At 34.6% G+C, this 13,273-nt stretch overlaps 1 protein-coding gene across 5 annotated transcripts in view; it reads right to left on the bottom strand.

Moving 5' to 3' along the window:
• The window catches only part of LOC149795955 (uncharacterized), a 106,356-nt gene that overhangs the window by 16,742 nt on the left and 76,341 nt on the right, over positions 1-13,273 (bottom strand). For all 5 annotated transcript variants that reach the window (XM_089965877.1, XM_089965875.1, XM_089965879.1 and 2 more), the window contains one exon: positions 3,462-3,560. In XM_089965877.1, coding sequence (XP_089822003.1) covers positions 3,462-3,560 — 99 coding nt within the window. The remainder of the gene's footprint in view (positions 1-3,461; positions 3,561-13,273) is intronic.

Raw genomic sequence — 13,273 nt, 5'->3', positions numbered from 1 at the left:
CTGATTGCCTACAATCTTTCTCGAGCTAATCTACTAGTGTAAGATTCCATTACTGATATATTAATGATTAAATTACTCACACATTTATATCAGCAGAGAGGGTGCGATCACAAATAAGTGTCATGGTGGGTAAACAATTTTTTTTCAAAACACAAACGATAAAGATGAAGGAACAAAAATACTAACCCAATTAGAGAAACTCTCGATTTTAGTTAAAGGCTTCGGTTTGATGTTATTGACCTTTTATTTTCATTTTTTGTAGAAAGCTTTATTTTTCGAAAATGGACCTTCCAGCAAGTGGTCTGTCTACTCTCTCTGCTACTCTATGTGCCAGTTCAAGAATTCTCTGAAACACTCTTGCCGACAATGGTTCATATCTGTGAAACCATGCTTTTTATTATATGAAGTATTCATTTCACATGGTTGCCTTGCTATCTTTGATGACAGTTATAAAAGAGTCGTTTAATTTAAAGTAGTTTATGTTACATACACAATAATGTTTAAAACTGTGTTCGACTGATCAAATGAATTGAGTTCACCGGACATACGACCGGGGCCACTAGATTTTAAGTTTGTAGGATTTTCATGCCTTTTAACTCTTCTTTTATTCCACCTCTTTTACTTGATTCAAAAGACATAATTAATGTGACAATCCAAAGAAAGCCAGCTTTTAATTCAGTGCAACAATAAAACAAATACTTTTGCAAGTCAGTTATCAAAACACTGGTGGCGCTTAATTAGGTTCTCAAAGAAAGGCAAGCAGACATAGCTCTTATGGTAGATTGATGCATTTACGTTTAATTACAAGGGGACACAATGCATTTATGATGATTACACTTACCAAAACCTAAAAGATTGAACTAGAACACAAATTTCAATTGATAAAAAAATTATTTAATTTGTGTTCATTTATTAAAGTACTGCCTCCACTGGGCATAAGTGACATTTTCATTGATCAAAATTTCCTTACATATCGTTAATTGCGATGTACTAGGAATGTTTGGAAACAAAATGCAAAATTTTTTTTTTTAAATGATATATCATCATGTTCTTTAAACTTTCAGGTTCTATCTACTGTTTTCAACATGAAAACGAGCAATATATAAAAGTTTCCATTACCAATTTTGATCGCAATTTTCTTCATGTTCAACAAATAGGGATCAATTAGGTATTTTCTGGTTTAAAAATGGGATCCATGCCTGACCCCGCGTTATAAGTGGATTTGCGAGTTATCAGGGCATGAGTTATCAAAGGAGTGGTGTATGTATATCTTCAATCTAGGTATTTTTCCAAACAGGCTAAAACTGGTAAAAGAAACTCCAACACAAAAGGGAGATCTTTTAGATATCAATAACCATAGACCTTTATCAGTTTTATCATCACTTTCAATGATAATAGAAAGACACGCTTGTAATGAATTTAGAACCTACCTGGAATCATTTAATTTACTACATTCAATACAATCAGGCTTTCATAAAGGGCATTCATGCCAGACTACACTAACTAAAATGGTGATGATGATAATGGTTTAACAGCAATATTTCAGGGTAACCCTGTAGGCACAGCATTTCATGATCATACAAAGGCTTTGTCCTTATAAATCACACAATCCTGCTGGAGAAACTCAGCACATATCAACTAAACCATGAAAGTTTAACTTGGTTTCAAACCAATCTTGAAGGCAGACAACCAAAATTTTCTATTTTAAACAAACTTTCAGATAAGAAAGTGATAAAGTCAGGTGTTTCACAAAGATCATTTCTTGGACTATTGCTGTTTCTGTTGTACATCAATGATTTACCGTATCGCACTGAGCTATCCACCACTAATATGTTCATAGATGACATGAAATTATATAACAGTGGATCAACAGGCCATGAGATTAGCACCAAATTAAATCCAGATTTGGCAAAAGTAAATAACTGGTGTGAACACAATGGTATGAAGATAAATGCAGCCAAACCAAAAGCCATGATCATATAGTCGACCAAATTTGAGTAAAAGCTGAGAAAAATTATTTTAAAATAATGATAAAAGGAGTGAATAAACATCAGTCTGAAAATGAAAAACCTGCTTTTGAACTCACTTGTAGGGGTGTAACCTGACGATGATGGATTCTGTCCGAGATGCATGCATGAAAAAAATATTTTATCTATTACTAGGGGAATCAATTATTTTCAAGGTTATCATCAAATGTAGTGTCTCAAAGAAGCAAGCCAACGTGTTGCAAATCATTTCACACATTGCCCTTTAAATGGAAAATACACAAGGTTTTATAAGATCAGAACTTATACATAATCATTGATATGTATACATTCTATAAAACTGATGACTTTTTTATAGAAGTACACCATTTTTCCTGTTGAGGTGGTATATAGGAGAGGTACAGAACAGCTTTTCTGAATTTAGTGGGAATTTGATATTATCATACATACAACTGTAACAAGAGTCTGACTTACATTTCAACTACAATACAGTATACTTCACTTATAAGTGAAATGCCTAATTCTTTAACATATATATATATATATGTCACAGGCAACCTTTTAAGTGTAGCAAGTGAATGTTTCACATTTCACTTAAAACTTACACCATTAGTATACTTCATTTATATGTAAAATACCTATTTTGCATATACAATCCTAATCAACCTTTAAGTAAAAGAGAATTGTAAATTATAAGTGACCTATAAGTAAAAGAAAATAGTAATGAATATAAGTCAGCTATAAGCAAGATGTTTGTTTTCTGCAAGGGATATTCCAAGAGTTATCAAAATTGGATCAGAAATATGGCCTTACAGTTTTAATAAGCTCAGTCGAACAGATTACCTCATTAATATGCATGGATCTTGCTCTTCATGGAAATCATCAAATTTCTTATGATATCAGCATATATTCCAAGTCTGATCAAAACTGCATAAAAAATATGGCCTCCAGATAGTTTAACATGCTCAGGGAATTAGATGCAAAATCACCTCATTAATATGCAGTAATCTCTCTCATTTTGAAATAAATCTGAAATCTTGATGATATAAGAATTTTTCTAAAAATGTTTGATAAAAATCAAATCAGAAATATGGCCACCAGAGTGGTAACAAGGTCAACCAATCAAGAGTGAGATTACCTCAATAATATGCATAAATCTCCCTCATACATGTATGTACAAGATTCAGATCATATAAACCCATATTCCAAGTGTGACTGAAACCTAAACAGAATTTCTAGGGAATTGATGGATGGACAACACATGACAGATGATGCACAAGAGATGAAAAGTCATACCATATACTTACCCAGCTGTTCAGCCAGGTGAGGTAAAAACAGCACAAAAAAAGTTTAAATTTTGAGACAGATTTCCATGCACCCTCCATAGTTGTATATTGGGTCAATACTGGAATTGTCACTACCTGCTCATATTTATAGATAGCATATAACAAAAGTAAATGACTTGTCAACACTTACCATGGCTCCTTTTCTTGATGCACATTATAAGGATGATCAGTGCAAACACAGCACAAGCCCCAATTCCTGCTACTACGGGAACAATTATTCGTGTGTTATCTGCAGAAAAAGACAGTACATTAACTAGGAAAGCTGTGCTTCTGTTTTGCAAAAGCTTTTAAGTCAGGTATGAAAGGAAAAGAATGGCCCAGCTACCGATAAGATTAGTAGATCTTAAATCTTGGAATCTAACCATTGTCTTGGAGTTGTTCAGATGGCAGTTAATTCTTACCGTTATTGATATTATTTCAAATACAACTGCATTAGTCATCATCAAAATGTAAATTAAGTGAAAGGAATTTGTCTCATCAATATCATGTTGCTTGCTAAAGTTTTTTTTGAAGTCCAATATTAAGTATGAAAGGGTTTGTGCATGCATGTGAACTTCCCTACCAAGAGGGTCTTCCTCCCAAGATGAGGGTTCCCGTTCCTCTATTCACCCACTGAAATCTACTATATATATATTTTTTTTTTTAACACACCTTGCTTCCAATATAGTATATTATATTTATGGTAAAGATTTACTGTAATCATGTGATTGTGAAATGACACTATAATTGTTAATTCAACAAACAATAACCCAGAAGTGATGTGATGTGATTTTGATTTTTAACATAGCTTTAAATTTTTCAGTCATATCGCTACGATGTCTGCAATGTGGCAGTTTATAGTGATGTCTAGCACTGGGGCATCATGCAGCTGTTAGTACCATTTTTGTAAGTCTTTGGTATGACTCGGCCGGGGATCGAACCCACGACCTCCCGCATCCGAGGCGGACGCTCTAACCACTAGGCCACCGAAGCAATAACCCAGAAGTAATCATTGGATTATACTATGTCTGAGCAGTAGTAATTTGAAACAGATACAATATTATATACTGGTTGGATTATTACAGAGCTCCAGTATCATAAAACAATTATTATTATTTTCATATTTTCAGCAGGATCAGTTAGGCATTGGTGCTTAAAGTTTCGTGAGATGGCTTATACCATGTGTGATCAATAAAAATTTGAAAAGTATAAAAGATGTTAATGGATTATGGTTGGATTAGTCATTACTAAATAACTTGGGAGGCGTCAATCTAAAGCAGCTCTTGCAGGCAATCAACAACATGATATCTGCCCAGACAGAACATAATTTAATCTTTTTGGTGAACTTGATAGCAATGTTCTAATGTTGTCACACCCATTCCAATGCAGACATTGAAAGGATATTTTCTATAATTCTCTGGTAAAATCAAGCTGACTCCAGAAGACTCTGGATCCAGCAACAACCCATAATCTCCTAAGAGTTGAGACCAACCATAAGAACTGCCATAAATATACACCTGGAAATAATTTAATAAGAAAGGTTAAAAATGATTTAGTTTCATTAAAAAGATGGTATGAAATCAACAGTTTACTTTGAAAGACTTATGTGATGACAAGATGTGCATATATTATTACGGAGAAAAGGACATTTGTTCAATAGTTGTCATTTTTGTCAATTTGCATGCTAAAAATCAGGTCAATGAAAATCACCCTGACTTGGAGTAAAAATTCCTGACTAAATCTGGCAAATCTCCTGATGTGTTTGAAAGCTGACTTTTCTGTTATGTTCATCATGTAGACATGATGTCAGACAATCTGCGGCCATAAATGCAATGTTACCTGATGATGCAATACTGTCTACCAATAGCAATAAAACTGACACAAAAGGAAAACTAAACTCCTTTTCAGAGAATATGCAAAAATGATCAAAACAGAAAAAAATGATAATATATGAAACAACACCAAGATGCAGCATTTCAGATCTATTGGTACATGTACAAAGCTGCCATAGATGGATAGAAATGAATTAAACCTGAAAATTAGACAATAAACTTTTTGAAAATGCTAATGAGAAACTTCTTGATGTTTATACTGACAGTATTTTGAAATTTAGCTTGTTTTGGCAGATACATCTGGGCTGTAGAGAGCCTCAAGGAAAATTTATAGTCATGTACTAATTGAGAAATTGTTATTATTATTATTATTTCAAACTGCACACATAATTATGTTGGAATTTATTTAATTAAGGAATAGTTTACCCACCTCTACAACATTTAAATAGCAGTACCCTTTGCAATAGCATAGCTGAATTTTTCAGTTAGGTGAGTAGGCTGATGTGTTAACACTGATCAGAAGTGGATAAAAACAGAATGTGTTCACCACTTTCGGGAAAGATCCACTGTACTGAATGTTGCCAGCCTTTGAAGTCTCTACCTTATTGAGAGTTTGTCAAATTAGGTTAGTTTTTTTGTTACTTTATCTTTGTTGTTTGTGTTTTTTCTAAATCTGTATGTGAGTTTTGTTTACCAGTTGGATGTTTCCTTGAGGTCGCACCCTCTCTGCTGCTATAAATGTATGAATAATTAAATAAATCTCTCAGACCAAATATTTTATCAAGATTTGAACGATATCGTGATCAAGGATCATGTAAATTTATTGTTATAAATCCTTGTGGGGTAGATTGCGCTTTTGAAAAGAAGTTTTTGAACTTAATCATGTCCATGTCCTCACTACACCAAGTCTGATTTGTTGTTGTTGAGTTTAGTTATAGTGGCGTGTGCACAATTGTGTTTGTGCCACTTTTTTCTGACTGCACCGCAGCCTGCTAGTTGTTCCTGGGGAAGGGAATGGTGCCGCCTCCCCCAGGCTTTTATGGATTCAAGGAACCCTGACAGTTTGCCCTCAATCTGTGGGTCCATAAAGGTCATTAGTGGGAAGGAGAGCTTGGGAACAATCATGCTTGCTTTACATCACTGGTTTCTTATTGCATTTGCCTGATGTTTCTTGTGATTTGTTTTTTGATACTTTTTTCTTCTTCAAAATGTTCTAAAAAGGAGGGGGATGTTCTATGCTGTTTATAGAGGTTCTGAGTAGAAATCATGTATGAAGAGAGATTTTCAAGGTATTATGGTATTGCTAGTCAAGATATTTAGGGTGTGCTTCCTACGTTATGTTATTTATAAGTTTTTAGATATTGCCTCTTTAAGTTATTTATTTATTAATGTTTTTATAGATTGAATGTTATTTATACTTTATTTAGCAAGAGACCAGAGTCCTAGCCGATTACACGGTTTGTTAAGGACATCTAGGACCGGAGTCTTAGCTCATTACTCGGTTCATTAAGGACATCTAGGACATCCGATTTTGCTGTTTCCTTAGGTTTTTATAGGTGCTTCATAAGTGAATTATTTATTAATACTTTTATAAACTTGAATATGTTATGGGTTTTTATGTGGTGGCTTCTATTATTCCACCTCTTTTACTTGATTCAAAAGACATAATTAATGTGACAATCCAAAGAAAGCCAGCTTTTAATTCTATTTAGCTAGTTACTGGGTCTTTTGGTTTTGTGGGGATAGTAATTATATTTTGTTCCTAAGTCCTGCTGAGTCTATGAATTGATTTATATTTTTATATGCTGATTGTTTATTTTTATTACAGTCCATAAGTAACTCTGGGTATGTGTGTGGTGATCCAATCTCTTTTTGGTTTTTGATAAATATTTTCCGAGTGGGTTGATATTTTGGGCATATATTGAATATGTGGTGCAGATATTTGGTGGTGTGGCAGTTAAAGCAGTTAATGGTTGCTGGTTTGGGTCCTATAAACCTTCCAAAACTGCTTGCTAGTTTAGTTTTTCCAGTTATTATCATGTTTATGGTTTTCTGTTCTAAATAGGTATCCTTAGGTAGCTGTATGTTCCTACCTACGTTTTTTGGGGTTTCATGGTGCTTTTTACCTTTTGTGGAGGAGTTCCAAAAATCTTGCCATGTTTGGTCTATATATGTTTGTGTGAAGCTTAGTGCTTCTGTAGAGTTATAGTTGAGCTTGATAGAGTTTTGATCTCCTAGTTTGGTTTGTGAAACTTTGTCTGCTGTTTCGTTGCCAGACATTCCAATGTGCGACGGTATCCACATGAGCTTGACTAATTGATGTGCTGTGGTGATATCGTCGATTAATTGGCATGGTCTGTCGAGGAATTGTTCCCTAGAGTGTGTATTGCGATTTTGGATCAATTTGATAATGCTTAGGGAATCGCTTATAATGACTGTTTTAGGTATTTGGTTGTCTTTGATCCATTGTAGTGATTCAAGGAAAGCCCAGAATTCAGTGGTGTAAATGGAGCAATAGTCTGGTAATCTGGATCCTGTTTGTATATTGAATTCAGGGATGACTAATGCTGCTGCTGTTCTTGGTGGGTTGTTTGTTTTTGATCCATCAGTATATATGTTAACATAGTCTGTGTATTTTTGGTTGATTTCGTTTTTCAGTACAGGTTTTAGTAAGTTTTCTTGTCCTTCTTTATTGCCTAATTTGGTAGCTTCAATGTTAATCCTTGGTGGTTTTTGTAACCATGGTGATTTGTTCTGGTCTGTATTGTTTGTTAGCAGTTTTTTTAGTAGAGGTATCTTTTCTCTCAGTTCAAGGATTACTTTGCCACTTGGTGTGGTGGGTATGATTTTGGGTTTGAAGACAACTTTACACTTATTTATAGCTATTTTGGTGGGATGGTTGTCTGTGTGGGTATCTAATCGAATGGAGTATCGAAGGAGCAGTTCTTGCCTATGTAATTTTAAGGGTAGTTCTCCTGTTAGTGTTTGTAGTTCTTCTAATGATGTTGAGGGGAGTGTTCCTGTACATAATAGTAAGGCTTTCTCTGGATAGTGTCAATTTTTTTTAGTACAGGTTGCTTAGCCGAGTTACATGCTTGGCAACCGTAATCCAGTTTTGATCTAATTAGGTTTTTATATATCGTGAGGAGGGTTTCCTGGTTGGATCCCTAGTCAGTCCCTGTGATGTTCCTGAGTAAATTGAGATCTTTGTTACAATTCTGGGTGAGTTGTTCAATGTGCTGTTTCCATGTGAGGTGGTTGTCAAAGAACATTCCTAGGAATTTTATTACTGTTACGTATTTGATTAATTGATTTTGTATATAGAAGTTTGGATAGACTAGGTTGTTATTTCGTTTGGGGTGAATAAGATTGCCACAGTTGTTTCATGAGATATTTTGAAACCCCATTTGTCCGCCCATCTCCCTATGTTGTCTAGGCTCTGCTGGATTTTTTTAGCTACTGTGTTATTGGCAGGATTTCCATTTCTCCATATACTACTATCATCTACAAATTCTGACAAGTTTATTCTTGCGGAGGCTGCAATGAGTCGAGGTCATTTACCATTAGGTTAAATATTAGGGGACTACACTGCCTTGCGGTGTTCCATTTTCAAGTGAAAATTCCTCCGAATGGGTGTTGCCTATTCTTGTGGTAATTTTCCGGCCTGTAAGGAAATCGCCAATCCAGTTGAACAAGCTTCCAGTTATTTCAAAGTACCCCCTTACCTAAACATCAATAATAGCATCAAAATAATGTCAGTAATGATAAATATAGGAACCACAAACATTCAAATAATAAATGCATACGAGCCAGGGGGTACCTTCTCCCCTATCAACCTAATTTCACTAAAAGCAATCACTAATAACAACAACAACAATCTAATTATCTGTGGCGACTTCAACGCACACAAGTGAATTATGGGGAGGTAAAAAGAAAGATCAAAGAGGGAAAATGATTGAAAAATGGATATCTGAGAACAATCTGGTTATCTTAAATGACGGGTCGAACACTAGATTAAACCCTGAGGATGGCACTCTCTCAGCCATAGACCTAACCATCACTACCCCAAAATTCACTCAAATCACAAATTGGTGGGTGGATCAAGAAGATACGTTAGGAAGTGACCATTTTCCCATCACAATCAATATTCAAACAAAAACTCAACACATTCCAAACGAAACCCCACCTAAATGGAGGTACCAACAGGCAGACTGGGACCAATTCCAATTATTACTAGGTAGAGTAAATCCAGATAACTTAGAAAGCCCAAATATTGACATGTATTATGATAACATAACAGACACAATTATAGAGGCAGCTAACCGATGCATCCCAAAGACAACTAATATCCAAAATAAAAACCCTGTACCATGGTGGACTAAACAGTGCACTATATCACATAAAGACAAAAAAAAGGCCTTAAATAAATATAAATGCACCAAAAATTCTATCTACTTCCAGCAATATAAAGATAAAGAAAAAGCACTAAAACAAACTATAAAAACTGCTAAAATTAATCTATGGCAAACCTTTTGCTCTAAACTGAGTCTTAAATCAATCTCAAAACAAATATGGGACAAGATAAAAGCCATAAAAGGGAAAGCAACTACCTCAGCCCCAAAAATTAAAAATGCCATAACAAATAAAGATAAGACAGACCTTCCAACGAAGCATTTTTCGAACATGAGTAGCAACAATAATCACACCAGAAACTTTCAAGAACACAAAAAACTAATGGAGGAAACCCAACCTCAAATGTTTCAAGACCTAGGAACAAAAGAATCTCACCTAAATAGTGACATCACAGTACATGAATGTGAGATAGCCCTATGATCCAAAAACGAAACATCCCTTGGTAAGGATCAGTTAGGTTACATTATCTACAAAAAAACTACCAATCAATATAACAATAGCCATAATCAAACTCTTTAATAGGATATGAGATAAAGGCCAACTACCCACCAAATGGAAACAGGCCATAGTAATACCAATCCCCAAGCTAGGTAAAGATCCCAACAACATAAATTCGTACCAACCCATCTCCCTTACAAACAAAATTTGCAAAATAATGGAGACAATAATCGCAAATAGGTTAAAACACCACCTAGAAATCAATAGCCTACTCTCCATAAATCAATGTGGCTTTCAGAACAAACAGTCCACCACTGACCAACTTCTCAGATTGGAAACAGACATCAAACTCGCTTTTAACGCACATAGGAAAACCGATCGCAACCTCATAGTGGTTTTTCTAGACCTAGAAAAAGCGTTCGACCAAGTCTGATGAATATTTCAAAGAGTATGTGTATCGACTCCCATTAAACACAACTAAAATATTGCAGCTATCTCTGATCACTTTAGGTATTTGTGTATATTGCAGAGTAATATAAATCACATCTGTGTTTTTATGCCTCCCTCGAGAAAATATTCTTGCTGGATTTGATTGTTTGTCCAGCATTATAACATCATACACTACTAAATTATTAGTAAATTCATCAAAGTGATCTACAGATGGGGCTTCATCAATATCACTGATAAAATCAATATCGTCATTATCATCTTCAACTAACAATCTTGCATTTTCAGTACATCATAACACCTCTGGTCGTCAACTGACGGAGCTACCAAATACAACTTATCCCACTTTCACCATCTCATTATTAAATTAAGTAATAATTGTGTTCTACCAGACCCAGATGGACCTATAATTATCATTCTGATGGAATTCAGTAATGCTGAAATATGTTTCACTGTCTCTTGCTTTCGTGTCGCTGAGAAATCAATGATATCCATGTCATACAAATATAATAAATAATATGGATTTATACTGTGTTCGATGTACAGCATCCACTCCCACAAGTGGATTAATAACAAAAATAACAAAAAATAAAAAGCATGCACTTACAGGCAAGCGTGTAAATTGCGGTACAAGTAAATATACATTTACTTTGTCTTGTATGAAGACAGGTGGTAATATCGCTACTTCATTAGGAAAATTACCAGAAACTCCATGGGCTAAATACCCAGGAGAAAAACATCTTCCTGGATATAATCATTGTGGTCCTGGAACCAGACTTGATATCTGACTTGACAAATGAGATCAACCAAGACGTGGAGAGTATCCAATAAATGCTATTGATCAAGCACGTCACTGTCATGATGTACTTATAAAAGTACAGATTTACAACAATGACATATTGCAGAAGTGAAGCTGATTCACTTGTTAAATTCCTAAATAAATAAATCTGAAAGAAAAACTTGCTTTCTTAAAATCTGCGATGAAAGGTCAATTATTATTCAGAGCCGGTAATTAATCAACCGATTACTATAAAATAATGGAATCAATTTTTTATAGCTCAAGAGAATTTTGGAAAGTTAGAGCAGCGATTAGTAAACTCACTGATGCAGCAAATGTTACACATCCTGTTGCTGCAAAGTGGATATCATGACAGGCAATATGGCAAATTTACCTACCACCACATAAAAAAATTCAACATGCACATCTTGATGTCAGCACTTCTAATGAAGTTCATCAGGCAGATATTTTATTTTTACCAAACGATACTAGTACAACTGGTATACGTCAATCACGTACATACAAATACACGTTAACTATCATTTATTTTGCAAGTAGATAAAAGGAAGCAGAACCATTATCAACTAAAACAGCAACTGAAGTTTCTTCTGTTTTTGAACAAATTTATCAACGAGGACCCTTGCAATGGCCACAACTATTACAGGTTGATCCTGTCAAATAATTTCTTGGTGCAGCATCATCTCTGATTAAAAAGCATAATGTCAAAATTAGACGACGACATACTGCAATTCATCGTGATCAGGCAATTGTTGAACGAATTAATCAAAAACTTGCTGAGCGGTTATTTGGATATCAATATGAAAAGGAAATAATTCAGAAAGATACGAGATCTCGTGAATGGGTTGCAAGATTGCCAAGTGTGATAGCTGCATTAAATAATGAAATTACTGATTCAACATACCAATGCGATTACAAAAAAACATATACCAATATAACGACATGACTTTTCAAAACAACCACTATCAGGTAATACTACTGTAAGGTATTTATATGAACCTGGTGAACCTGAAGGCGGTAAAAAAAGAGCTGACTGATCTTATTTGGAGTGTTAGGACACAAACGTTCTAGCATTGTAAGATCAACGGGTCGACCTGCAATCTACAGATTAGATTCAACTGCTCCTCAAAGTGGATTTGTACATGAACAATTAAAAGTAATTCCTGAAGACACACAATTACCACCGCATTCACTTTTGTTAACTAGCACCTAGATGTTGATTACATTCAAAACAGGTCAGTATTACATTTTCGTGTGTATGACCAACATTACTAATAATTCTGTCTGCGGAGAACTGTCTTGGATTGTTATTTGAATAATGACACAACATTACTTGGTTACAGCTCACGCAATGATTATTTTGTTGTTGTTTCAATGTCATGATAAATTCAGCATCGAGATCAAAGTCGCACTTATTTTTTTTGTCACACTGTTTATAACTAATTTTTATTTTACTATATCATGGTCAATAACATCCCTATTACCAGCAGTTTCTGTAAAGTCTATAGTAACCCTCTGCAGCTGAGATATTCTTCTGAATGAGATACTGCGAGATAAACCAAGTTTGACCATTCGATACAATCACTGACGATCCAAATATCTGTATCAAAAATGGTTAACCTTGTGATCAATAAACTGTCATTGCGTATCCTAGCATCCACTGAGTTTTCTCCATAGTTAAAGCGCTCTCAACAACTTCAACAGCATTGACAGGAACTTAGACAATATCATTTAATACAAGATTTTGTTCTCCAAAAATTCCAAAAATTGTTAACAGAGTTTCTGAAATTATTTCACGTATTACTGCACATTGAATTTTATTCAGTTGTAGTCTGATTGATTTCTTAAATGCTCTTAATTCTGGATCAAGATTCAAGTGCTCTATGATCATCAGTTATTTCCTCATAATAATCTAAAAAATTCTTTAACCATTGGTGTGGAGACAATCCAACAAAAGGCAGAAGTTGACCATGATTGCCGCACATTATCACAGCAGTACTTTTTGTCAATAACCAATCTAGAATCTATAAATATTTC

This window comes from Sinohyriopsis cumingii, chromosome 7 (genome assembly GCF_028554795.1).
Source record: "Sinohyriopsis cumingii isolate HCF-2022 chromosome 7, ASM2855479v2, whole genome shotgun sequence".
In the NCBI taxonomy this organism is placed as follows: domain Eukaryota; kingdom Metazoa; phylum Mollusca; class Bivalvia; order Unionida; family Unionidae; genus Sinohyriopsis; species Sinohyriopsis cumingii.
Note: the sequence above shows the minus strand (reverse complement) of the source record. Positions and strands in the feature narration are given on the sequence as shown.